Source organism: Bison bison, unplaced genomic scaffold, assembly GCF_000754665.1.
Source record: "Bison bison bison isolate TAMUID 2011002044 unplaced genomic scaffold, Bison_UMD1.0 scf7180017864240, whole genome shotgun sequence".
NCBI lineage: Eukaryota > Metazoa > Chordata > Mammalia > Artiodactyla > Bovidae > Bison > Bison bison.
In genome coordinates, this window is record NW_011494812.1 from 2,533,125 (window position 1) to 2,557,070 (window position 23,946).

Consider the following 23,946-nt stretch of genomic DNA (forward strand, 5'->3'; position numbering starts at 1 on the left):
TAGGAGAGGAGATTCTTATGAAGACAGCTATTTATAAGGCTGAAAATAATTTCTGAATTATTCTTCTGGTTGTACTACAAAAACAGGTGATTCTGAAGAGGGCATGGGACCCCAAGGAAACCTTATAAAATTTCCATAATTTGTCCCACCTTAAGGGTGGCCCTATGACTACTCTTTCTAGATTGAAGTGTCCAACCTATGAAATATGACATCATAAGGATTAGTAAATTTATAGAAGACAGGAAAGGAAGGGTTGGACTTGGTTTTTTTTTTAGTGCCAAATAATATCTATTATCTGGGTCTACCATGGTTTATCCATTCACCTACTGAAGTACATCTTGGCTGCTTCCAAGCTTTGGCAATTATGAAGAATTTTCATTTTTAATTCTAAGCTTTTGTTCATTTCTGGTGCTTAGAGAAAGAACTATAATTATGACAAGTTTCTTTGTAAATGTTAGCATCCTCTCTACATGGTCAAAGTCACTCCAACCTAAACTGTTCTAGGCAAAGAGGAGAAATTTTATTAATATTTAATTTTAAAATCTCTGTAGTTTTCCATTAGAAGAATAGTGTATAGAGGTCATTAAAAATAAATGTTATTAGGGAAAATATAAATACACATGTACCCAACCCTCAAAAACACAAGGCAGAAAACAAATCAAAAAAGAGTTTCAGGAACAAAATTAGCAATGGAGAAGAGGCAGCTCTGAGTTTTAGATAAGGAAGAGGAAGAGGAGTAGATACTGCTCTTTTCCAGAGTACTGTCTCATTTCCTAAGCAATCTGGATTTTTTCAGAGGGAGAGGGTTTCAGACAACCATAAAGTTTACCATGCAGAAGCCAAATGAGGAAATCGAGGTGAAAGATTATGAAGTTATTATGACAGCTCCACTGTCATCTAATCCTGACAAAGAACTCAATCTTTCCATGCCTCCATATATTCACCTAAAACAAACAATTCTCTCTCCCAATATGTAAAAACATGGAGTACCTTGAGCTCTCCATGGAAAATGCAGAGGTATAAATATGATTAATAATGGTAGCAGGGGAAAAAAAGGTTTGACACCAGAGCAAGGCAGCAGACAAAATCATATGAAACAAATTTACCAAATTTTGCCTTAAAACTTGCAGTTTTAATGAGCAGGTATGCTCTAAGAAAAAGGGAAATTATGGATCAAACCACAGGATTCTTTTGAAGAATATCTCAAACCAGCTTTCACTGGCTAAAGGAATATCCCCCCTACAGCTCTAAATCTCTTTTCCTATGACATTAGCCAATTCCACCAGCTTCCAGAGAGTCAGCTATTATGGATACAAAAAGGAAATATTCCCCTATGTCAATCTCATACAAAAATGCCTAGCATATAAGCGGATGTTAAGGCACCAGCTTAAGATATTCTAGCCATGACCTTCACATTCAGTCCTCCAACCTCATTCCAGCCTTTCACTAATTCAACCCCTAAAGCAAAAACTTCTTGAAGACCCACTGTATCTTATTTTCCCAGCTCAGAATCTGGACCCCCTCCTACTATAAGTTCCTCTTACGTTCCCCCGTTTAATTTCTATCCCATCTATTACTGCTCGCATCTAGATTTACTGGTCAACTCTCAGTCAGATTTTCTGCCTACAACATTTCATCACACATTCCATTATCTGCCAAAGTCATGTGCTCTGCCCATTACTTGAACCAGATTCCCAATTTCTTGTGGGTTAGTAGTAGTTTTCCTCTGAATCTGATTCAGAGGATCTCATTCTGCTTCACAACTCTCTACCAGAGCAGACCAAACAAACTCCTACCATGTTTTCCATCTTTGCCCTTCCCACTCCTCTCTGGAAAACTTGCTAATGTTTCATTATTATCACAGAACCACAGAACTTTAGAATTGAAAATAACAAACATCATTCAGTTTAAGAGGTTAAATGATTTCTCAAAGGCAGATAACTACATGCTAGGACTGAAGGTAGCACCTTTATCACCCAGGCCTGTTCCCTTTCCAGAAGTCCATTCGTTCTCTCTCAACCTTCACCCTCTTGAAGTTTTACATCAATAACCAACATATCCTTTCCACAAGCTGAAAACACTTCCATCCTTTAACCAGTTATTTTAAATTCTTCCACTTTGTAGACAACTTTTTCTATACTAATCTCTCTAAAAGTCTGATAATAATCAGCTGTTTATATCACCTAATTAACATATATTTTACTTGTATGCTTTGTAAAAATCAGTAATACCCCTTACTCAATATTGGTATTCACTTATAAGAGTTAAGATAATTTTTAAGGGGGGGAAAGATCTGTACAGTTGAATACTCTGTGGTCCCATAGTAGACTTCCAGTATTCCATATTAAATATATGAAAGTGAAAGTGAAGTTGCTCAGTCGTATCCGACTCTGTGACCCCATGGACTGTAGCCTATCAGGCTCCTCCGTCCATGGGATTTTCCAGGCAAGAGTGCTGGAGTAGATTGCCATTTCCTTCTCCAGGGGATCTTCCTAACCCAGGGATCGAACCCGGGTCTCCCGCCTTGCAGGCAGACGCTTTACCTTCTGAGGCACCAGGGAAACCTGCGTGTATGTTATGTTCTTGCAATTTGCCTTTTTCACATTATAATGCATTTTGGAGATATTTCTATGTCAGACCAAAAAGGCCTACCTCATTTTTAACCATGACATATATATCATAACATTGGTGTACCACAGTTTGTTTAATGATGACCTAGTTGATAGATTATCTAGATTATTTACTGTATTGTTTGTTTTAAAAATTATATATATAATTTTTAAAACAAACAATATATAATTTTTAAAAAACAAACAATATATAATTTTTAAAAAACAAAAACATATAATTTTTAAAAAACAAACAATATATATAATTTTTTTAAATGAATAATACAGTAAATAATCTAGATAATCTATCAACTAGGTCATCATTAAACAAACTGTGGTACACCAATGTTATGATATATATGTCATGGTTAAAAATGAGGTAGGCCTTTTTGGTCTGACGTAGAAATATCTCCAAAATGCATTATAATGTGAAAAAGGCAAATTGCAAGAACATAACATACACGCAAGTTTATATACACATACAATTATCCCACACTGGAGGGAAAAGCATATATGTATATAGTAAAGATACGTAAATGTACATAAAAAGGACTGAAAAGGCACTCAAAATTTTTAACAATAGTTATCAACAGCTAGGAAAGTGGGAGGCAGGGGAGGTATACATGAGGCAGCATTTACATTTTGTCCATGTGCTTCATTACTGCATCCACACATGTTTTCTTACAAGTGCAATAAAAATGAAAAAAGTAAACTAATTAGCAGCTACAATTTAACCAGGTATAACCACGGTGCCAGGCTTCCCTGGTGGCTCTGTGGTAAAGAATTCACCGGACAGTGCGGAGACACAGGTTTGACCCCTGAGCCAGGAAGAGCCCACATGCCACAGAGCAACTAAGCCCGCGCACCACAACTATTGAGCCTGTGCTCTAGGGCCCAGGAACCTAACTACCGGGCCCTCGGACACAGCTACCGAAGCCACGTGCCGCAGAGCCCGCGGTCCACAGCAAGAAAAGCTACCACAAACAGAAGCCTGCACGCGCAACCAGAGGGTAGCCCCCGCTCACTGCACCTAGAGAAAAACCAGCAGCAACGACGACACAGTGCAGTCAAAAAAGAAAAAAAGCCACCACACTGCCACACACTACGCTGAGGTATCAAACACATTTATCAGTAATCCTCACAGAAACCAGAGAGAGAGAGAATGAGACTGACTGACTATATCCACAGCGAGGCTGAAGAACCTGAAGTTCAGAAAGGTTACATGGGTCACTACTAGTAATGCCCAAATTAATATCTGACCTAGGTCTGCCTGGATACAAACAAGACGCTATGCTCTTTCTATGGTATCACACAGCTAAAAGCAGATATAATTTACCCATTAGTCTCAGATTCATGTAAAAATGAGCTATGATATGATGAGTTCTACTACAACTACCAATATTTTTAAGAATCACCATTTAATTTTTATGTTTCTATACATAACTGAAGTGAAAATTACACATGAGCATACCTCTAAGCTGCCAGTAATGTGCTTCTTGTGGGGAAACTCAGCGGCACCCAAATGAACTAGAAGATCATCCAGTTATTACAGCCCACAATATAATAAGATAACTGAACTCTGCTTTAGAAATGAAGCTAAGCTGAATAGTACTTTATTGCTGAGAAACAGATAAACAACAAAGTAAGGAATTTCCCTAAACTAATCCATTTCTTATTATAAACACAAAGGAACTATTCTTTGTGTTTAGTTGAGAATTATCCAGGACATGTGTAATATCTTTAAAACCTAGGACATCTGCAATACTTTCAAGGTCAAGAAATTCAAATTCTGTAAAAATACTACTGCTATACTTACGAAGCTGGTCGGTCTTGTCTGAGGTCAATGGTGAAGACAACTGCATCTTCACCGGCAGACAGGAACGTACAGGGAGAATCTGGTTCCAGGGCTAGCTGAAGGAGAAAAAAGAGAAAGGATAAGGTTTCTAAAAGATTAAAACTAAAGGTTGTCTAGTTCATTCCTTTATATTTATGAAGGGCTGCATTTACCATGTCTCAGCAAGACAAATACCTAGCTTTTTTTGTTGTAAAATCTCAGGAAAGAAGGTAATTTAATAAGCCCACTGTCTCTTGTGTGTGAATTACTTACAGCTTGTTTATTCTATACAAGTCAAAAGCACAGGTGATTTGCTACTTTAAGTCTCCAGGGGATTTGAACAGTGACACCAAAGGAAAACACTGCCATTAGGGCTCATTCTCAAATCAATTCCACACCCTCAGGTGGGGAGAGAAATGGCACCCAAGTTTCATTCTCTAGAGCTTAGTCCTAAAAGTTAGTTGTCTAACTAGTAGTCTTAAGAATCAAAGAAATAGGTAATTTTCACATTTCTTGAGTCATCTGGGCAAGAAAAGCTATATATTTTATATATATTCAGGTCCACCTATATATTTGTGCAGGGTTTATAAAAAGAGAGGATGATCTTTTCATGGCATGGAAGAAAACAGTGCCTACTCTGAGACTAGGCAGTTCTTGGCTCCTCACTGCCTGCCACCATGACTATTTGGCCTATATTCCCAGCTCTAAATAGGGCTTCCAGAAATAGTGCTGTTTATGCACTGAGTGTTGTGGACAGGAAAGTTGGAGCTCTCACATATGAGAAGCCAACAGCTAGCACCTTTGAACTGTTAAAATGTTCCAAATACAGTAAGGGCAAATTTTAAATGCTTGGGAGGCAAAGGGGGGGCCTCGAGGATCTCCAAACCAACCATGGCTCAGCTTAGGAGTTAAGGATAATCAGGTGAATGCTGCATGTGCAAGATTCTGAGAAGTTCTGGGAGACTGCTTTTTCTCCAATCTTATTTACAAGTCTTAGGACTGAAAGAAGTGACGCAGGTATCCATAACAAAGGGGACACAGTGGACAGAAATACTGGAGGCCCTTGGCTGAGATCCACGGAAGAGCTAAAATGTACAACCTTTGGGACAAGGGCTTACTTACCTTGTGGGATGCTCCCTTGTGCTGGGCCACACGCTTTGTGTTCTTGCAGCACTGTGTAGCAGACAGCTCTGCTACCCGAACCTGTCCATCACGGGCACACATGGCCAGGGTAGAATCACCACTGTTAGGAAGGAACTTGGCCTGGATGTTAATTAAAAAAAAACAGGACAAGAGAAATTGAAGGAGTGAATCCGAGAGGTAAAAACATGATGACAATCCCAAATCATCCCCTTTTGCTATACAACAGCTGGAAACTTAGACCTCCTGCTCTCGTACAGCTGACTCAAGTTCAATTTCTTCCGAGGGTTAAAGGAGAAGAGAAAGAATTTCTAATATGAGAGCATTTCTGTTGATTCTGGAAGGTTGAACTGGTTTAGGTTAAGTACTCAGGTGAACTAGGACTAACCCAGTAAGAAAGAAAGGTAAGGGAAAAACAGAGAAGAATCTTCCTTGATTCAAGAAGTCAACAAAAATTTGCTACAAAGATAAAGGAAACCAGAGGGGATACTGGGAAAGGAAAGAGAACATGCTTAGGGATAAAGGTCTAGTACTATATGATGGATGTGCTGCTAAGTAAAACTTCCAGAGAATAAAAATGCTAACTTTATCTATCAATGATTTATTAAGTACCAGGCACGGTTCTAACTGCTTAGCTTCTATTGTTATTTAATCTTCATAACCCTGTACGTTATCAGTCCTAAATTAAAGGCAAATAAACTGAAAGACAGAAGTTAAATAAACTTGCCCATAATCACACAGCTAGTTAAGGGTTTGGGCCAAGATTTAAACTCAGTAGTCTGGTTCAAGAGCCTCTTTCTGTTCTTATATTATATGCCTCCGAGCACGGCATTAGTGCCTTCCTGATGATTTCCAAACACCCTTCCTATATAACGAGGCTTCTAACAGTTTCTGTGCTCAAGGAAACAACAGATCACCATGAGTCTTTCAGTGTATTTAACTCTTCTAAGTCATTATGGGAGCCAAGGTATGACCAACTCCTGATATCTAATTCCTACCACCACTCACTATCACTCTTACTTCAGCAGCAGCTCAGGTCTAACTCATGCCTGATTTTCTCAATTGCCAATCTGTTCCCTTGCCTCACCTGGAAGACATTGCTCTTGTGGCCGCTCTCAAAGTCCAATACTGGCTGCCGCCGCACCCAGTCCCAAACCACCACTTTCAGGTCATCGCTGCCACTGGCCAGCCAGGTGCCGCGTTGGTTAAAGTGCAGAGTATTGACACAGCCAGTATGGCCTTCAAGCCCATGCTGCAGGCGGAAACGCTGCACAAAGACTCTTGCCCCACAAGCCTCATACACAAAGCGGGCACTTGAGCCCAGCTCCCGCTCCCGAAGGGCAGGAAGGGCTTGCCAGCGAGGTCGGGGCAGGGCTGATGTCTCTGAGGACACCCAGTCTTCCAGGGCCCGCTCATCGTCTGATGAGTCCTGGTCACGATTGGCCCGCTTGCGCTGCACACGACGACGAGGATGCTCCTCCTCCTCCTCCTCCTCCGAGCGGTCATGGACTTGGCTCTCGTCATTGACCGAGTAATGGCCGGTGTCCTCCATGCTGTCAGAGTCCTTGTCTTCACCTGAGCTCTCTGTATCTGTGCCTCGACTCTCTGTGCTGGTGCGGTTGGGGCCACCATCGTCCCCGGTCAAGCTCAAGCTCAGGTCTGAAGCCTCCACTTCAATGCCTGAGGATGTCTCCCTCCCCTCCTCAGCACCAGACATCTCCTCTGGACTGCTAGACAGGCTTCCTGCATGTTAGTAAGGAATGGGTAGGTGAGGGGGCAAAATAAGGAAATAAGACAGTGACCAGAAGGATTTCCTCTCCATAGTCTAAAAAAATCATCACATCATGAGACCCATAAACCAACACTGATCAAAAATGTTTTCATTACAAATGCTTATAAAGAGTACCTTCTAAGAGGGAATCCTGAAAAGATTAAAGCCAGAGATACCCACAAAGAACTGCAAGACACACAAATGAGAACCGCAGGACAACCAAAGATTATATAAATTCTCAAGAAGCAAAGCACTGGCAGATTTTATTAAAGTATGCCTGAGCCTAACTACCTTAGGCTCTGTTTTGCTAGATGGGCATCCATTAGTTATAGCAATTAAACTGAATATAAGGAAAAAGAACAGCCATCCCCAGCATGAATTGGCTTGAAAAGAAAAGTTTATCACATTCTAGGTCTGCCATACTGGTAGTTATACAGTAACTGGGTCACTTTGAGCAATATAATTCCCAACAGTCAGATACTGAATTCTCCTATCTAACAGCCAAATTATATACCAGTGAACACTCAGGCAATGTTCTGGAGCCCACAGGGCTACAACTTTCAAACTAAGGTCAAGGTGTAAAGAAAGGAGGGGGCAAATGAGAATTTTAAACACTGCTTATGGCCTCCTTTCCTCAGATGACTACAAATTTTATCCTGCCAGAAGCACAGGCTATGAGGAAAGGCTGACCAGCTATGTGTGACCCTGGGATAGCTATTCAACCCCAGTACCACACTGATGGTCTAAGGGTTCAAAACGGGAGTGTCTTCTTGCTTAGTCATCTGGGTAAGAGCAGTGATTTCTGAAGCTCTTTGAAGCAATGACATATCTTCTCAATGAACTCTTAGACAAAGTCTATTACGGAAAACAGATAAACACATATGGTTTTGGTTCAAGTAGTGACGAAAGGTTGGAAGACTCATAAACATCTGTTTTCAAAAAGCACTTCAACTAGAGTACAGTGTGAAAACGGCTAGGAACTGGAAGGAGGAAAAGTGCAGCAATTTGCTTCTAGGAACTACATTTGCTGAGGCTCCTGTGTGCAGTGAAAAAGATAAATACATGTGGTTTTTGAAATGAAACTGCGTTTGAGATTGGGAGTAGTGACAAGGCATAAAATTTCACACCCATCACTTCTGGGGAGAAGAAAAAAAATAATACATCAAACTTCCTAGCACATATTGTTAAAATTATGATTAACAAACAAAGATGACTTTGGGGGCCTCACCACTTTAAGATAAGGGCCAGAGCATATCACAAGCTCAGTTAGAGGCTAATAGTCAATGCCCAGATACAGCTAAGAGTTGGCAATTTTTTTCTATAAAAGGCCCAATAATAAAAATTTTAGGCTTCACAGGCACAAGTACTCAACTCCATGTTGTAGCACAAAAGCAACCATAAATACTATGTAAATAAATGGGGCATGACTGAATTCCAATAAACTACAAAAATAGAAGTCTGCAGGCCATAATTTGCAATCCCTGATCTAGCTAATGGCCAAACTCCAATTCTGTATCTCAAACCCCTCTAGAATCCTGTGTCTTTCAACTAAGCCCAGTGAAAAATCTTAATCACTCTCCTTTACAGAAAATAAGTGAGCAGCAGTGTTAAGAAAAGAACAAAAGGGGTAGAAAAACAGCATGTTGAAAATCTCCCCTTCCCTTACTCAACACTTCACTGCTCTACCAATTACATCAACTAGAATTTAGCCTATAATCCTAACCCACAAGGTGCTAAGGAATACTGGACTCTGTACTGCCCAACTGTAACTCTTCTGAAGGACTTTCTCTAGCTTCAAAGTTGGCTCCGAGTTGATGCACTGGTCAAATGACCCAGTGGTAGCTATATTCTATTAGAATATTGATACTCTGCCTTCAAATATGCCCTAGACCCAGTGATTTAATAGTTTTTCCTAAGAAAAGAAAAAGAAATGAAGAAAAAGGAAGAAAGAAAAAAAGCCCTAATCCCAGTTATTTATAACCATCTCTTATCTAATCTATTGAACTATGATCTACCATGGAAAGAGACCTCTCCTTATAACCGGGGAGGTCTTGCCTTCCCAACAACTACCTTGGTTCCACCACCAATTAGATCTTCTTTTCCTCCTTTATTAACAGCATCTCCTAGGTCTTGTCCACCCTTACAAACTTTCAGAATTCCAAACCACTTGACCTCTTAGAGGCACAACTCCATTACTGATCTTCTGAAAACAATCAAGATAAAAGTTGAAGGAACAAAAGTACCAGAAACAAAAAGGTGTTTCCTATGTACTTTCAACACTCAAAACAGCACAGGAAGAGTTCACTCCCTCCCTTAAAATCCAGGTCTCCATTCTCTTTTCAGTCGACAGCGAAAATAGCTTCACCTTCGTTCTGGTCCCTTACCATTAGCTAAGTCTGTTCTGCCATCTGTGCTGCTCCCTTTGCTGGACATCTTGAATGATATTTACTGTAGCCAGCCTGGATTGAGGAGAGGAAGAAAATGAAAAAATTAGGAAACAATCTGGGAAAGATGATAAAAGGCACCAGGAGATTTAGCGATGTACAGCCTTTGTCATTTCTATAAAAATGATTTTTTGGTGTGTGCTCAACAGGGCTTCTCAGTTGCTGAAAATTATGTCAGATAGTATCCCCCCATGTCTAAATTCCATAAAGGGACGTATCTTTGGCAGGCCAACTGCCATCTTTTTACCTTAACAAGTAACTGGCAGTGATTTTTCAGATGGGGAAGAGGAACTGAAATAAATCTTGGAACAGCAGGTCTATATCAAGTGACAGGTATTGCAAGCGAGCAGTCTTAATACAAAGAAAGTTAGCTTCAGCACTACCCTCTTAGGCAAAAATCTTGTTGTAAATATTCACCGTATGTATCCACAAAGTTTATAAAACATTTGTCTTCATAACATGAAGAGGTGGGTCAGAATGAGTATCCTTTTACACACAAAACAGCCGAGATAGAAGAGACTGAGCTTTTGGTATAACACCTTCAGCTTTATGGCTATTCAGATGCCTAGTTTCAAACTTACAGGCACAGATACAAACTAAGGATTATAAAAAACAGAGTCAAATTAGAACCCAGAAGCACCCTACCCCTAAAAAAGAACCTAAAAGTTTTTTCTTTCCCTTACGACTAGTCAGTCATCAAATGCAAAGCTGGAGAAGAAAAGAGCAACATTTCCATTAAAACCATCTCAGTCCATTTCATAAAATGGCAAACACTATTTCACCTAGTTCCACCAACTTTCACCAAATTTGTCTGTTTAGCAAGGCCCTAACTAGGAACTGGGGTACCTAACTTTATTCCTTTTATATTCCTTTAATACAGTCATTATTTTTTCAGGGCCTCACTCCCACCTCAAGCAAATTCCAAAGAGCAAAGAATATTATTCAGACCAGAATTCTGTAAAGCCCTTTCAGTGCCCTGGACAAAAGGCACTGGTAAAAGACAAAGTATGATTATGATTCCAGTCCTTGTACCCAGGCACACTGGCCTCTAATCTTTCAACAGCCCTTTCATTCCCATAACAATTATCCCAGAAGCAGCCCCATCCTTATCCTTACCCCCTACTCTCTCTACAGAAATCTAAGTTGCTTCAAAGGAAAAAAAAAGTATCCTCTGCCAGGAGACAGCTGCCCAAAACTTGCTCACATTAGGCCAGGACGAGGCAGTAGAAATAATCCAAGAGCAGGACTGAGGCTGAATTTGAAGGAGGGACACCTGGAATGGTGATGATGAAAGACAATGTCAACAAAAAACAGATCTGTGAAGCCACATAAAGAAAAACAGAAGAGCTATTTGCAGAACAGGCTGTTTTATTCCTCCTACTTCAATGATGTATTTTTGTACAGTGTTCTCCTCACACAACACTTGTTTTTTCGTCTCTGTTGTCCCTGTGTATATTCTTTGGTAACTCAGCAGTATCTTCTTCCCCACCTAGGGCTTAAATTAATTACATTAATTGCAAAAGTCTATGGAGCATGGAAAAATAGTTGTACTACTTTAAGATTAAAACCTAAAGTCATCGACGTACCTTATGGTCAACTGCTAACAGAACTGTTTTTTCATTTCAAGAATCAAAACTGTCAACCACACCTTACTTCCCACCTCACTAATATCCACTCCTAGGAAAGTAGTAAAGCAGCTCTAGAGACCCTTATCTCAAAACTCAATCTCATCAACTTCTACAGAAGCCCAGACTGCTTGAACTTCAGTCTCATAATGGCTCTAGAAAACATTTGCTGGGCCGGAGGAGCCAAATGCCTGATGCTTACCTAGCTCTGAGAACCACTTCTCAGAAAAGGAGAGCCATGGGGTTCAACCTATACCCAGAAGTTGCAGAGAACATCTGCCTTTTGGGAAATTGGTTTAAGGTTCTTGCAAGGAGGGATCTTTTCTTTGAAGAAAAAAGCTGACAGAATTTACTCCTAAATTCAGAACAGAACATAGTCTATGTCAACTCTGTTTAATCACTGAGCTGATAGCTTCTAAAGGTCACATTTTAGGGGCCACAGAGTCTAGTGAAACTAGTCATAGGCAGAAAATCAGAAGTGCAGGGTTCTAGTACTAGCTAAGTTTATTAACAAACTTTGTGACATGACTTTGGATGTGCTGGTTAATCTTCTCTGGGCTTCCTTTTCTTCTTTTGTAAAACAGTAATTACAGAGATAGTACAATTAAGCAGAATTATATGTCAAAACTTCTGCAGAGGATGTTCTTACAGCAGTGATCTCAAAACTGATTATGAACGTCTATCAGTGAAAACTCTGCACATGAACCCACATTTAATCAATTCACATTAATTATTGAGCTTGATTTTTCTAGGAAAAAAAACAAAAATTTCAATGTTCTTTCCCTATACACCACTGGATCATCTTCCATACCCCATGTGAAGTGAAGTGAAAGTTAGTCGTATCCGACTCTTTGTGGCCCCATGAATTATACAGTCCATCGAATTCTCCAGGCCAGAATCCTGGAGTGAGTAGCCTTTCCCTTCTCCAGGGGATCTTCCCAACCCAGGGATGGAACCCAGGTCTCCCACATTGCAGGCAGATTCTTTACCAGCTGAGCCACAAGGGAAGCCCTCCATACCCCATGGGGTATATACATTCCCATTCTGGGGGACTGCTTCTCTAAAAAGCCAAGAAATGATGACAGTGATAAAACTACAATTACTTTTGGGATGAGTTGTTATTATATAACTGTCTGTCAAAATGAAACTTAAAACCATCTCAACACTATGGCAGAAATTAGAGTAAGTGCCCAAATTAAAGCAGGCTAAAGTGCTATGACTGTTCCTTAGGTCTTAGGTATACGAGTCACGCTAGAATTTCTACCATCACCAAAAAATGCAATCTTATTTTATGATCTGAGTTTGGGAACCATATCTGACCCCAACGTAAATTACTTTTATTCTTTAATGCACTCCATTCCCAACAAATCCACTGTTTTTACCTTGATCATTTTCCATGTAAAATCCAGTCCAGAGCAAACCAATCTGAGTTTGGAAGAGCTCACTGGCCCAGGTAGCTGGGAGAGTTAATCAGACTAGCTCTACTGCCTGTGCTCTAAAAATAACCATAACCCCTGCCGAAGGGAAGGTTAAAGAGGAAACTATGGGGGATGGTGAAAAAGACCCAGGTGTCATTTTAATTTCTACCCAAGAAATTCTAACGACTGAGATTTTTCCTGTCTTAAAAAGGCCTTAAATTTTTGACCAAATACATGATAAAATATTAGCTAAAAATCAAGAAGAGGGGGAGTTAATCCAGGATGTAAGAGGAATCTGTGCAAGAAGCACCAAACAGCTCTTGTTTAAAACCACTGGGGCTGCTTTCTTATTCTAACACTGAAGCAAGAGCTATACAAGAGACCAGGTATACTAGAACAACAGGACATCCAAATGTAAAAAAAGAAACTCAATTTGTACACTGAACGATATACAAAAACTAACTCAAAATGAATCACAGACCTAAATGTAAAAGCTAAAACAATACAACTTCCAGAAGAAAACAAAGTAGATAACCTTTGTGACACTGGGGTAGGCAAATATTTCTTAAGACAGGGCAAAAAAGCAAAAGCCATGAAAAAAAAAGTTAATTAACTGCATATATCAAAATTAAAAAGCTACTCTTCAAGAGACACTGTTAAAAAATGAAAAGATGAGCTATGGACTGGAAGAAAATATCTGCAAAAGACATGTTTGACAGCAACAGGAACATATTTACAGTCTCACACCTAAATAACAATCACTTGAAAAAGATGATCAACATTATGAGTCATTAGGAAAATTCAAATTAAAACCACAATGAGAATCCTCTACACACCTATTAAAATAGCTGAAATTTTAAAAATAATAATAATGAAAGTCTTCTTTATCAAGTGCTAACAAAGGGTAGAGTAACTCAACTCTCACACACCGCACAGAGAAATGTAAAACGGTAGTTAGTTGCTTTGGAAAATGGTTGGTCTGGCAGTTTTTAAAAATAAAGTTAAACATACACTTACCATACAACCCAGGAATCCTACCCAGGTACGTACTAAAGAAAAATGAAACTAAGAATGAAAAGATCCATCTAAAAATCTAAATGTAAATGTTTTAAGTGACTTTACTTAGATCCATCAAAAACTAAAAAGTGTTTTTGAGCTAGGTCATGGATAAACAAACTATGGTCCATCACACAATAGGCTACATCTGAGCAATAAAAAGAATGAACTACTGAAACACAACATGAATGGATCCCAAATGCGTTATGCTACGTGAAAGAAGCAAGACTCAGTTAACATAGTATTTCTTCATTTATAGGACAGTCTGGAAAAGATAAACCACAGGGACAGAGAGTCATTGCTGGGATTTGGGGAAAAGGAACTAACAACAAACAGGCGTGAGAAAACCTCTTGGAAAGATGAAAATGTTCTGTGCCTTCATCGCAGTGGTGTCACGTGACTATGCATTTGTTACAATTCACAGAATAGGTCAATGAAACAAAGGACAAATTTTACTGTATGTAAATTATCAATCAATCTGGCCAGAAAAGAGAAAGGGGGTGAGGGGGAGGAGATTCATGCAAAGTGTTAAATGACAAGATACAACCCAACAATTAAAAATACTAGACTCTAGAGCTTGTGATTATTAATAGAAGCTACCTAATAGTGGTCAGTAGGTCACAATAAATGAGAGCAAAATGTCAGGTCTTCTTGCCTGAAAATTAAAACATGGAAGAATTTTTGTTGCAAACAAAGCTGCCTTATCAGAACCCATTAAATGTAAGATAAATCCTGAACTCATAAAAGTCTTCAACCCTAGTCTAGGTGACAGCTAAGAATATCAGAAGCTTAAAGTAGTCCAAAGTAGTTATAGTAGTTGTACTATTAATTTGTATACATATGCCTTCTACCTTGAGAGAAATTTCAAAAATTTCTCTTTCAAGTTCACTTTAATCCATTTGGAGTCTAGGGTCTACGGAAAACGGTCTGATAACTCTACTCTACCTCAGTTTCCATTTCTAAATAATATTACTGTTCCTGATACCTTTACTAAGACTTGCACTTAGGTTCAGTGAGTTCTCCTGAGTTACATAATCCCAGCATTCTCTTGGGTCCATCCAGCTGTCTCATGTGGCATGTCTCATTCTGCAACTTAAGTTCCCAAGTTTCTTACATAGACACCCATGTTTAAATGAGACAAGGTCTCAGAACTTCCTCTGAAAGTGAAAGGTGACGGTAGAAACTACTTCAATTATTAGTAAGACAGATATCTGAGAGCCACACAATCCCTAGTTCCTCTTGGGAGGACAGATGTCCCATACCACTCATGACTGAACAGCTGTTCAGGGTTGATCTCCATCCAAAGTACAAATTTGCTTTTCAGTCTTGGGTCCCCACAGTCCATCTGGAATCAACCAGTACTACTCATTCTCCATACCCAGTTTTTGCTTTCAAACTGAAATGACTCATTTAAATTCATTCTCCTTACCTTACTACTCTTCTACTTTACAGTAAACACTTCTCCAAGCCAACCTTCCCAACCCCAGCTGCCAGCCCGACTCTAATAGTACAGTGTTTATTAATCAGACAGAGAACCTTAGGGTCTGAAATTCAAAGAATGACTCCAAGGAAGCTGAAACTCATACTATATAAAATATGTTTATAGCGAGGCAAGCCTTTAGTACTGGGCTACTCTCTATTAAAGTAGTTGGAGGTGTTATTAATAAATACACTATACTGTCTCCTCTGGTAAGCTGGAATGAGGAGCAGAAACTATAAATGTTTCTGGGATCAGGGAAATTAATCTCTATTCCTATCCTGCAGAATAAGCAACAGTACCGGCTAACCATACAGCAGCTTGAGCCTCCCTTTTTTATCTAAATTATAAGCCTTTGGCACCACCCAGTGGCCCATTTGTACTGAGACATGCTAGTAATGCAACAATGTACAAGGCAAGACAGGAGCTACAAATACAAACAAGGCAGTCATAATACCTTTTGTAGCCAATAATCAATTAGGAAAAACAGGTATACAACTATGATATAAGAGACACAAGTGTTAGTACCATTAAAAAAAAAAAAGATAGGAAATTCCATGGTGGTCCAGTGGTTAGGACTTTGCTCTTTCACTACCATAGCCCAGGTTCAATTTCTGGTTGGGTAACTAAAATCCCACAAGCCACGTGGTGCAGCCAAAAAATGGGAAAAAAAGAAAAAAATGAAAAAAAAGAAAGAAAAAGAAAAAATAAATAGAATATTGTTATAGTTCAACAGAATAAGGATTATATTGTTTCAGGGGGAAACAGTTCATCAGTTAAGAAGCGTGTGTGTGTGTGTGTGTGTGTGTGTGTGTGTGTGTGTGTGTGTTAGGCATCAGGAAGATTTGGTCAGAATAATAAGATGGACAGAAAGGGAGAAAAGTGTGTGTGTGTGTGTGTGTGTGTGTGTGTGTGTGTGTGTGTTAGGCATCAGGAAGATTTGGTTAAGAATGACAAGATAGACAGAAAGGGAGAAGTGTGTGTGTGTGTGTGTGTGTGTGTGTGTGTGTGTGTGTGTGTGTTAGGCATCAGGAAGATTTGGTCAGAATAATAAGATGGACAGAAAAAGGAGAAACAAGTTTAAAAGACTTCCCTGGTAGCACAGTGGAAGAATGAGTGAGTGAGTGTGTGTGTGTGTTAGGCATCAGGAAGATTTGGTTAAGAATGACAAGATAGACAGAAAGGGAGAAACCAGTTTAAAAGCTATCAAAGGACTTCCCTGGTAGCACAGTGGATAAGAATCAGCCTGCCAATGCAGGCGACATGGGTTTGATCCCCAATCAAGGAAGACTCCACATGCTGATGCACAATTAAGTCTGTGTGCCACCATCTCAGCCTGTGCGCCTAGAACCTGTGCTCTGCCAAAGGAAGCCCTCACAGGGCAGCAAAGAGTAACCCCTACAGAAATGCTCACATGCGGCAACATGCGGCAACCAAGACCCAGTGTAATTAAACATTGTAACAAATAATTCTTAAAAAGACACACATGAAATATTTTTTAAAAAAGCTATCACAAAGTTGCCAAAGTTAGAAGCAATGAGACCCTGTATCCAGAGGATGGCAGAAGACATGAACAGAAGGGGACCAACGTGAGCAGCACTGTACAGGGCGGGACTGACAGTCTGGCTCAATGAGCAGCCGCTTCTCTGTGGGATCACCTCAGGAACTGAGGGAAAATGCTGGTTTTCTCCCTATTCAAGTATCATAAAAGATTCAGCTATCTCTTCCATTAAGTCCATTAACATTATTCCCATAAAAAACTTATTAGATTACCAATTAATGATAATCTGAGATCTATGTGTCAACAATTAAAAAATGTTTTCATTCATATTATCATTTGGACCGACCTTTTATACTTTAAATACACTTTTGTAAGCAGCACTGAATTCTACCTTTCAGCTCAAGTTGCTTCATCACTTGGCATTGAAGAGCCCTGGTTCTTAAAGACAGCATATGGTATAATGAAAAGAAAAGGGCTTTGGTGTTACTCAGACTTGGGTTTGAATTTTACTTCTACCACCTACCTGTGAGTTTGTTTCTCTTTTTATAAAATGGGACAATACCATTATCCTGAAGAAATGGTTTGGAGGATTAAACATGGTATTTGCAATTGGCTGTCTATACGTGTCAGGCATTTATATTAATTTTCTAGCTTCTCATCTCTGGTTCCAGACTGCGTTTTCTAGAGAAGCCTAGGCATCTTCACCACTCAACAATGATCCTCCAAACACTGTACACAAATTAAGACATAGTTCCAAGTCTATGAAATCTGCTTACCTGCTATATCACTGGTCTTTTAAAGTATTCAGAGAATACTGTTCTCTGAATTCTATTCAGAGAGGGACTTCCCTGGTGGTTCAGTGGTTAAGACTCTGGGCTCCCAATGCAGGGGGCACAAGTTCGATCTCTGGTAAGGGAACTAGATCCTACATACCACAACTAAGAATTTGCACGCCATGACTAAGACTGGCACACCCAAACTAAAAAAAAAAAAAAAGAATTCAGAGAGCTCTGTTAATACCTTCCTATGAGCACATTCATGTTCTACGAACTACGGTAAAGCAATACACCCAAGAGCCCACCACATTAAGTCTCTTTAAGTTCTCCTGCCTTTTGAAGTGTCAGAAGATAGCCAAGGTGAAAACTTCAAAGCAATCATCACAAATGATGAGGGGGAACATAAGTCCTACATCAACTATACTAAAAACAAGGAACTCTGTTCCTCCACTGGAATGAATGCCTTCTCTCCCTGTTGGTAACACCAAGTGCCCTGTGTTTATAGTTTATTGACTTTAATTCTACTAACAGTATTTCAGGGTATGTTAGGAATGTGCTAAGTGCTATCTCCAGCAGCAGCAGAGCTAAGGAACTTTTTATAACAACATTCACCTCAATTTAAATAATTTTAAGGAAAATCACTTAGGAAATTTCATTGTGTTTCTATGAAATGTTTTATACTTAAACATTTGTTACTAACACTATTAAACATAGTGTTACTATGAAATGATTTGTATTTACATCAGAATCCAGTCCCCATTACCTGTTTTTGCCTTTCACATTTTAAATTTTTTCTTAAAATTGTTCAAAAGTATACCAGAGAGATAAAAGGGTACAACTTAAAACAATAAGGAGAGGCTAAAAACATCAAGACATCCCCTCCAATCTGAATGAAACTAGAGGCGAGAGTATAATGTGGGTCCTGAGTAAGGTTACAAATATACCTGAAAATGTGGCAATGCTCAAACACCAAAGGAATATAGCCTCTTGGCTACCACTAGAGGTAAATCCTATAATAGCTTTCCAGATGGCTAACTTAAAAAAAAAAAAGACACGTGAGGCAACATGGATGCTTCACATTAGAACTTGCCCAGACCTCCTTAAATAGTATCCTCAGAGGATAAGAGCAAATATTTAACCTCTTAGATACGATGAAACTTTTTACAATAACCCAATCTATTAGACATACTACATTCCATTAATAAGATGTCATCTTTGTCAATTTAATCACTTATCATGCCCTATTTGCAAATTCAGGACAGCTTTAGTTCACTGGCTTATCTTGGGCATATACCTTCCTTGGATAAAGGTAATACTTGAGAAACTGAACTTCTGGCCCAGAAACTATGTTCTGTAGAGGCAGAATTTTTTTTTAAATGTTATATAAAGAAGTGACAAATTCATAAAATGCATCACACTCTAATCTTTAAAGACCTTTCAAGACTTTCTTCTCACTCTAAGAATAACTGAATCAGTAAACAAGAACAGGTAACCCCTTTTTCTGACCAATTTTAAGAGTGATGAAGTTTACTCATGAAAATGAGAGATGAAAAGTTTTCAGCATTACTATAAAGCTAATCTAAAATCACTGCCTTTGGGCTCTGAGACTAAAATATGCACAGTCATTACTTCCATGACTGCCACTGATTCAATTCCTTCAGTTGCCTGGGTTCCAAATGGGTGAGGGTAAATAACAGATTATCTTGGCTCACCAATAATCTGCTTTAAAAAAAAAATTAATTCAATCTTAAAAACTAACTCTAACACCACTGGGATGCAATAAAAAGCTGTTTGGATAACTCTTTTATAGAAACTCTGAACATTTACTAGACATGTTTAGAGTAACTTTTCCACAGTAGAAATAATCCAGAAATAAACCTATCTACTGAAAACAAAGGTCAACCAGTCACTTCATTATTTAAAAGCCTTTAACTCATCTGATAGAACACAGGACCTAGAGCATGAAACTTTGAAGACCTCAGTCTCCCACAACAGGGCACACTTCTATAGAATGTCTTCTACTAGAGCATGTCTGCTTTTGAAATGCCAGTACGGTTTTTAAAAGGTAATAAAAAGACATTTCTTTTTTCTCTGAAGACACGATTCTGTCTTAGGTTGATCCTGATCAAAACTAAAGGTCACGGAGACTGATTCTTACACATTTAATAAGTTGCTGTATAAAATGCCCTGTCAGGTTGGTGGTGGGAACTAAGATCATAAGCATAACTAGCCTCTTACTGCAGCCACAGAAGGAAATACTTCCTAGCAAGATGCAACAATTCTTATGCAACATCCTGAAATATAAAATATCCTCAGAAATACACGAATTTTAGAATTGTGGTCCAGAGACTACAAATACTGCTTCACTGTACACACAGGTGTCACCTGGAGCATAAAATGTGAAGCCCTTCCTGGTGGTGGTGATGGTGGGCGGAGGCCCTTACCCAGCACATAGAGTAATAAGGAACAAAGTTGGGCTCTTTCAACATAGTTCCTTTTCTCCTCCCACACCTGCTCCTGCCCTACTCAACACAGAACTCTAGATCTCAAAAAAACCCAAAACACAAATAATAAAGTGCACGTTACTATCCTTCACCCCAAGAGTTTTTACCTTTCAAGAGAGAGTATTTAGACCCTAGATGGTAGTAATGAAAGTTGGTTAACTTTAAGTTGATCATTGGCTTGAATGAATACAGTTGCTTTCATCGCAATGTTATCAACATTTTCTTAATTTTCATGTGCCCTTACCTCCCTCAAAGATATATGTCATGTCAATGTATGGCAAAACCAATACAATATTGTAAAGTAATTAGCCTCCAATTAAAATAAATAAATAAATAAAATAAAAATTCTGACAAAATTTCAAAAAAAAAAAAAATGTGAAATGAAAGCCAACAAGAGAAGGTTAAAAACTTTTCATCTCTGCTGTTATATTAAGATGGCCAAGTTGGGGAGATGAAATAAACACTGCATTCCTGACTTCCTAGCCCAGATTCACTTCAATAAGAAAGGAGACTTTTTCACGGTCCAGGGTTGTTTTTTTGGCCATGGGGATCCTAGTTCCCTGACCAGGGATCAAACCCATACTCCCTGAAAAGGAAGCGCAGTCTTAACCACTAGACCACCAGGAAGTCCCTCATGGTCTAGTCCTTTGATAAGCTATTGATGAGGATCACTGCAAAGCCCAACGGCTTGGAAAAAAATGTGTTCTTTCTGTGGCAAAAACAAAAAGGCATAAGCGGTAGCTGGAGCTGAGGTGGTGAGCAACATTGAATCAGGAAGGGAAGGAATTATATAAACTCTGATTAGGTGTGCTAAAAGGGAGACCAAGAGGTAGGAGCAAAGAATAAAGGAAAGTTACTGATCATTAGTTTGAGAATGAATTTAGAAAGACACATACATCAACATCTAATATTCCTGCTGTTCTCTGGTCTTGAACTCCCACCAGAATGACCTGAACCACGATCAAAAGGCAACCTAGGTGGGCACCTACAAAGAACACATCTAAGCTGGCCAATTAAAAATGAATCTGAAAAAATTACCAGGAAAACACGTTCAAAAGTAAAATGCAAAGAAGAGGACACTAACATACAACTTATTTAAAGCTGTATCAATGATGTGTAAAGAAAATTTTTTTAGTGTCTATCTTGTGCTAGGCATAATGTAAGACCTTTATATGAGTTTCCTCACACAATACTGACAATGACTCTAGGACATAAGCTGTATTATTCCACTTATAGAGAGGCAGAAATTAAGAAAGGACTCAGAAAAGTTTAAGTGACTTGCCCAAGGTTACATGGCTAATAAATCTTAGTACAGTATTTAAACCCAGACCTATCAAGTTCTAAAGACTGTATTTTTCATTTTATTGATACACACACATACTGCCAATGACCTTATTTCAGCTCCTAATAAGCAATTTCTACACAGAACACCATGTGGAATAAAACTCACCAGTGTCACACTCAACCTCTTCCTACTACAAACCATAAACATATGAAGAATCAGCCAGGTCTACCTTCCAGAGCCACTCAACTCTTCCATCACATTCCATGAAACTCAACCATAGTACTATTCTCTGCTACTAGGAATCCAAAATCTTTACAAAAATTACATTTACCACTAGTATGTCCTAACTCCCTCTGTGGCACTGGCCCATGCTGCTGAATGCATAGGATGATTCCTCTGCTAAATAAGAATTCTTCAGATCAGATATAAAAGAGCACCACTGTTTTGTAGGGTCTTTTTTCCACTCAAAACTTATCTCTAAGTCCTGAAACCAGAATTCTGAGGTGGATGAACTTAGACACCAACTAAAGGCAGTATCACTCAGGATTCACTAGCTTTTAGTTAAAAGCAGCTAAATGTTCCCCTAAATAGCAAGAAATGACAATCCAAAGCCCTAAGAGGCAAAGAGAATCGATTTGACAAAGGGCTAAAGAGAACTCTGGCAAACTAATTCCCAGCTTTTAACAGCGTAAGAAACACAAAGGCAAAACGCAAGGCAAATGAATAAAGAGGAAGAGACATTCACTTCTAGGCTTAACAGGAGTCATGTGAAGATAAGCAGCAACCATTTAGGACAGAAAGTCAAGAAGCCTAGAGTCAATTAAACTTGCAAAAGTAATTTTACCAGACGTGGAACAAAGCCAAGAACAATACCCCAACTCTTTGGAAACAGTGGAAGGAATTTTATGACTTTAGTGGTCAGCACTTGAGCACCAGAGTAGGGTATGTCTTGAACTCAGGAATTTAAATGCCTTCAACTCCTACTCACCTTTCCTCCTTTATCACTGAAGTAGGGTCAGGCTGAGCTCCTGAGAAAATAGGTCTGCAGATTCACTGAAGGACTGAGAAAAGTTAAAGTTTAAGTGGCAAAGGTGTCTCTTCTACTAAACATAATAAAAAATTGTAATATAATAAAAAAGTATTAATACATGTTAGTATTTTTCAGACCTCGTCGAACTATTTAGAACCACAGAAATTTATCTGACTACTAAAGAAGTAACTTTCAAACATTGTTACAGAAATGAAACGAACCAGGCAAGTAATCTCCTAGTTCTGCTAAAATGTAAAACTCATTGGAAAGTAAAACCTGAATCTTTTCAAAGCTAACCCATAAGCAAACCTCTCAACAAGCAGCCACAGAGCAGGGGGGAAATCCCGCAGAGAGCGTGATCGCGCTGGTGCCGGTTTGTTTACAGACTCCAGCAGCAATCGCATGAGTCAGAAATTCAAACCACCAGATGCTTTCCAACTAACAGGGACCAAACGGCACCGTTCTAGGGTGTCCTCAAAGATTTAGGGGTGAAGGGAGGCAGACTACGAGAATTACATTACAAACCGGACAGGAAAAGACGGCAACAACTGACTCCCGGGTTCTTGAACCTCGGCCTTCCGTACAAGGTGCTGGGCCCGAGAACTCGAGATGGGGGAGGGGGACACACTGCGCGGTGGCCCCGAGGTTACGGGGAAACACGAGGGGAGCCGCGTCCCTCAATCTAAAGGTGGGGTGGGGTGGGGAGCGCACACAAATGAGTCACCCGACGAAGCGAGAGGTCCTGCAGACTGTGGGGCAGGCTCCTAGGGGCAACCCTGGGGCTGACCTGAGGGAAGGGCAGCCAGTCCTCCCAGCGGTGACTCGGGTCATGGGGAAAAGACCTGAGCCCTGGGAGCTTGGGAAAGGAGTCAAACCCATCCTGAAGGGGTTTGGGCCAGGGGAGAAGGGGTCAGGCCAAGCCGGAACGAGACACGGACCGGGTAGGTCAAGGGGGAGGGGGGGATGTCCTGCTGGGGCAGTTACAAGCACGGGAGCCGGCGAGGCTCAGCAGCCCGCTTCCCGTCTTGGGTCATCCTTCTGCCAGCGGCTGCTCCAACTGTTCCGGGCCCAGCCGCCCCGTCCACTGCCGCCACCAACGCCGCCGCCATCTTACACTGGCCAGCGGCCGCCACCACCACCGCCTCCGCTCTCTGCGCTTGCGCCTGCGCCGCCACGCTTTCCGGCCCCTTTGCGACGCTGTGCTGGAGAAGGTTGGGGGAAAGTGGTCGCGCAAGCTCTGGGCTCCCAACCCTCCTCGAAGGACGCATAGGGGGCGGGGCTTAAAGTCAACGGAAAACGGAGCGAGGGGCGCGTGCGCATTACTGAGGAGGGAAAGTTGGCTTTTGGAAGTTTTGCTGGGGGTTCACTTTGCTCGTGATACTCAAAAGGTAGACGGCCTCCCAGAATTGTGGTGGAAATCAACTTCATTTCTAACAGGCTGGCAGGCAACCTTCTGAACGACTTCCATTTTCCCCC

The 23,946-nt window shown here is 40.0% G+C and overlaps 1 protein-coding gene across 7 annotated transcripts in view; it reads right to left on the bottom strand.

The window, feature by feature from the left end:
• The window catches only part of DCAF8 (DDB1 and CUL4 associated factor 8), a 39,236-nt gene extending 15,498 nt beyond the window's left edge, over positions 1–23,738 (bottom strand). Inside the window, exons 1-7 of one of the 7 annotated variants that reach the window (XM_010846880.1) lie at positions 23,409–23,738; positions 22,996–23,152; positions 22,429–22,501; positions 9,739–9,813; positions 6,671–7,326; positions 5,566–5,706; positions 4,426–4,520 (exon numbers count right to left, since the gene is read on the bottom strand). In XM_010846880.1, coding sequence (XP_010845182.1) covers positions 4,426–4,520; positions 5,566–5,706; positions 6,671–7,326; positions 9,739–9,787 — 941 coding nt within the window. In that variant the 5' untranslated portion in view covers positions 9,788–9,813; positions 22,429–22,501; positions 22,996–23,152; positions 23,409–23,738. Of the gene's footprint in view, positions 1–4,425; positions 4,521–5,565; positions 5,707–6,670; positions 7,327–9,738; positions 9,814–12,805; positions 15,460–22,428; positions 22,502–22,986 lie in introns of those variants that run through there. The other 6 variants (XM_010846882.1, XM_010846879.1, XM_010846881.1 and 3 more) reach the window with 6 other exon arrangements.
• Positions 23,739–23,946: the final 208 nt, after the last annotated feature.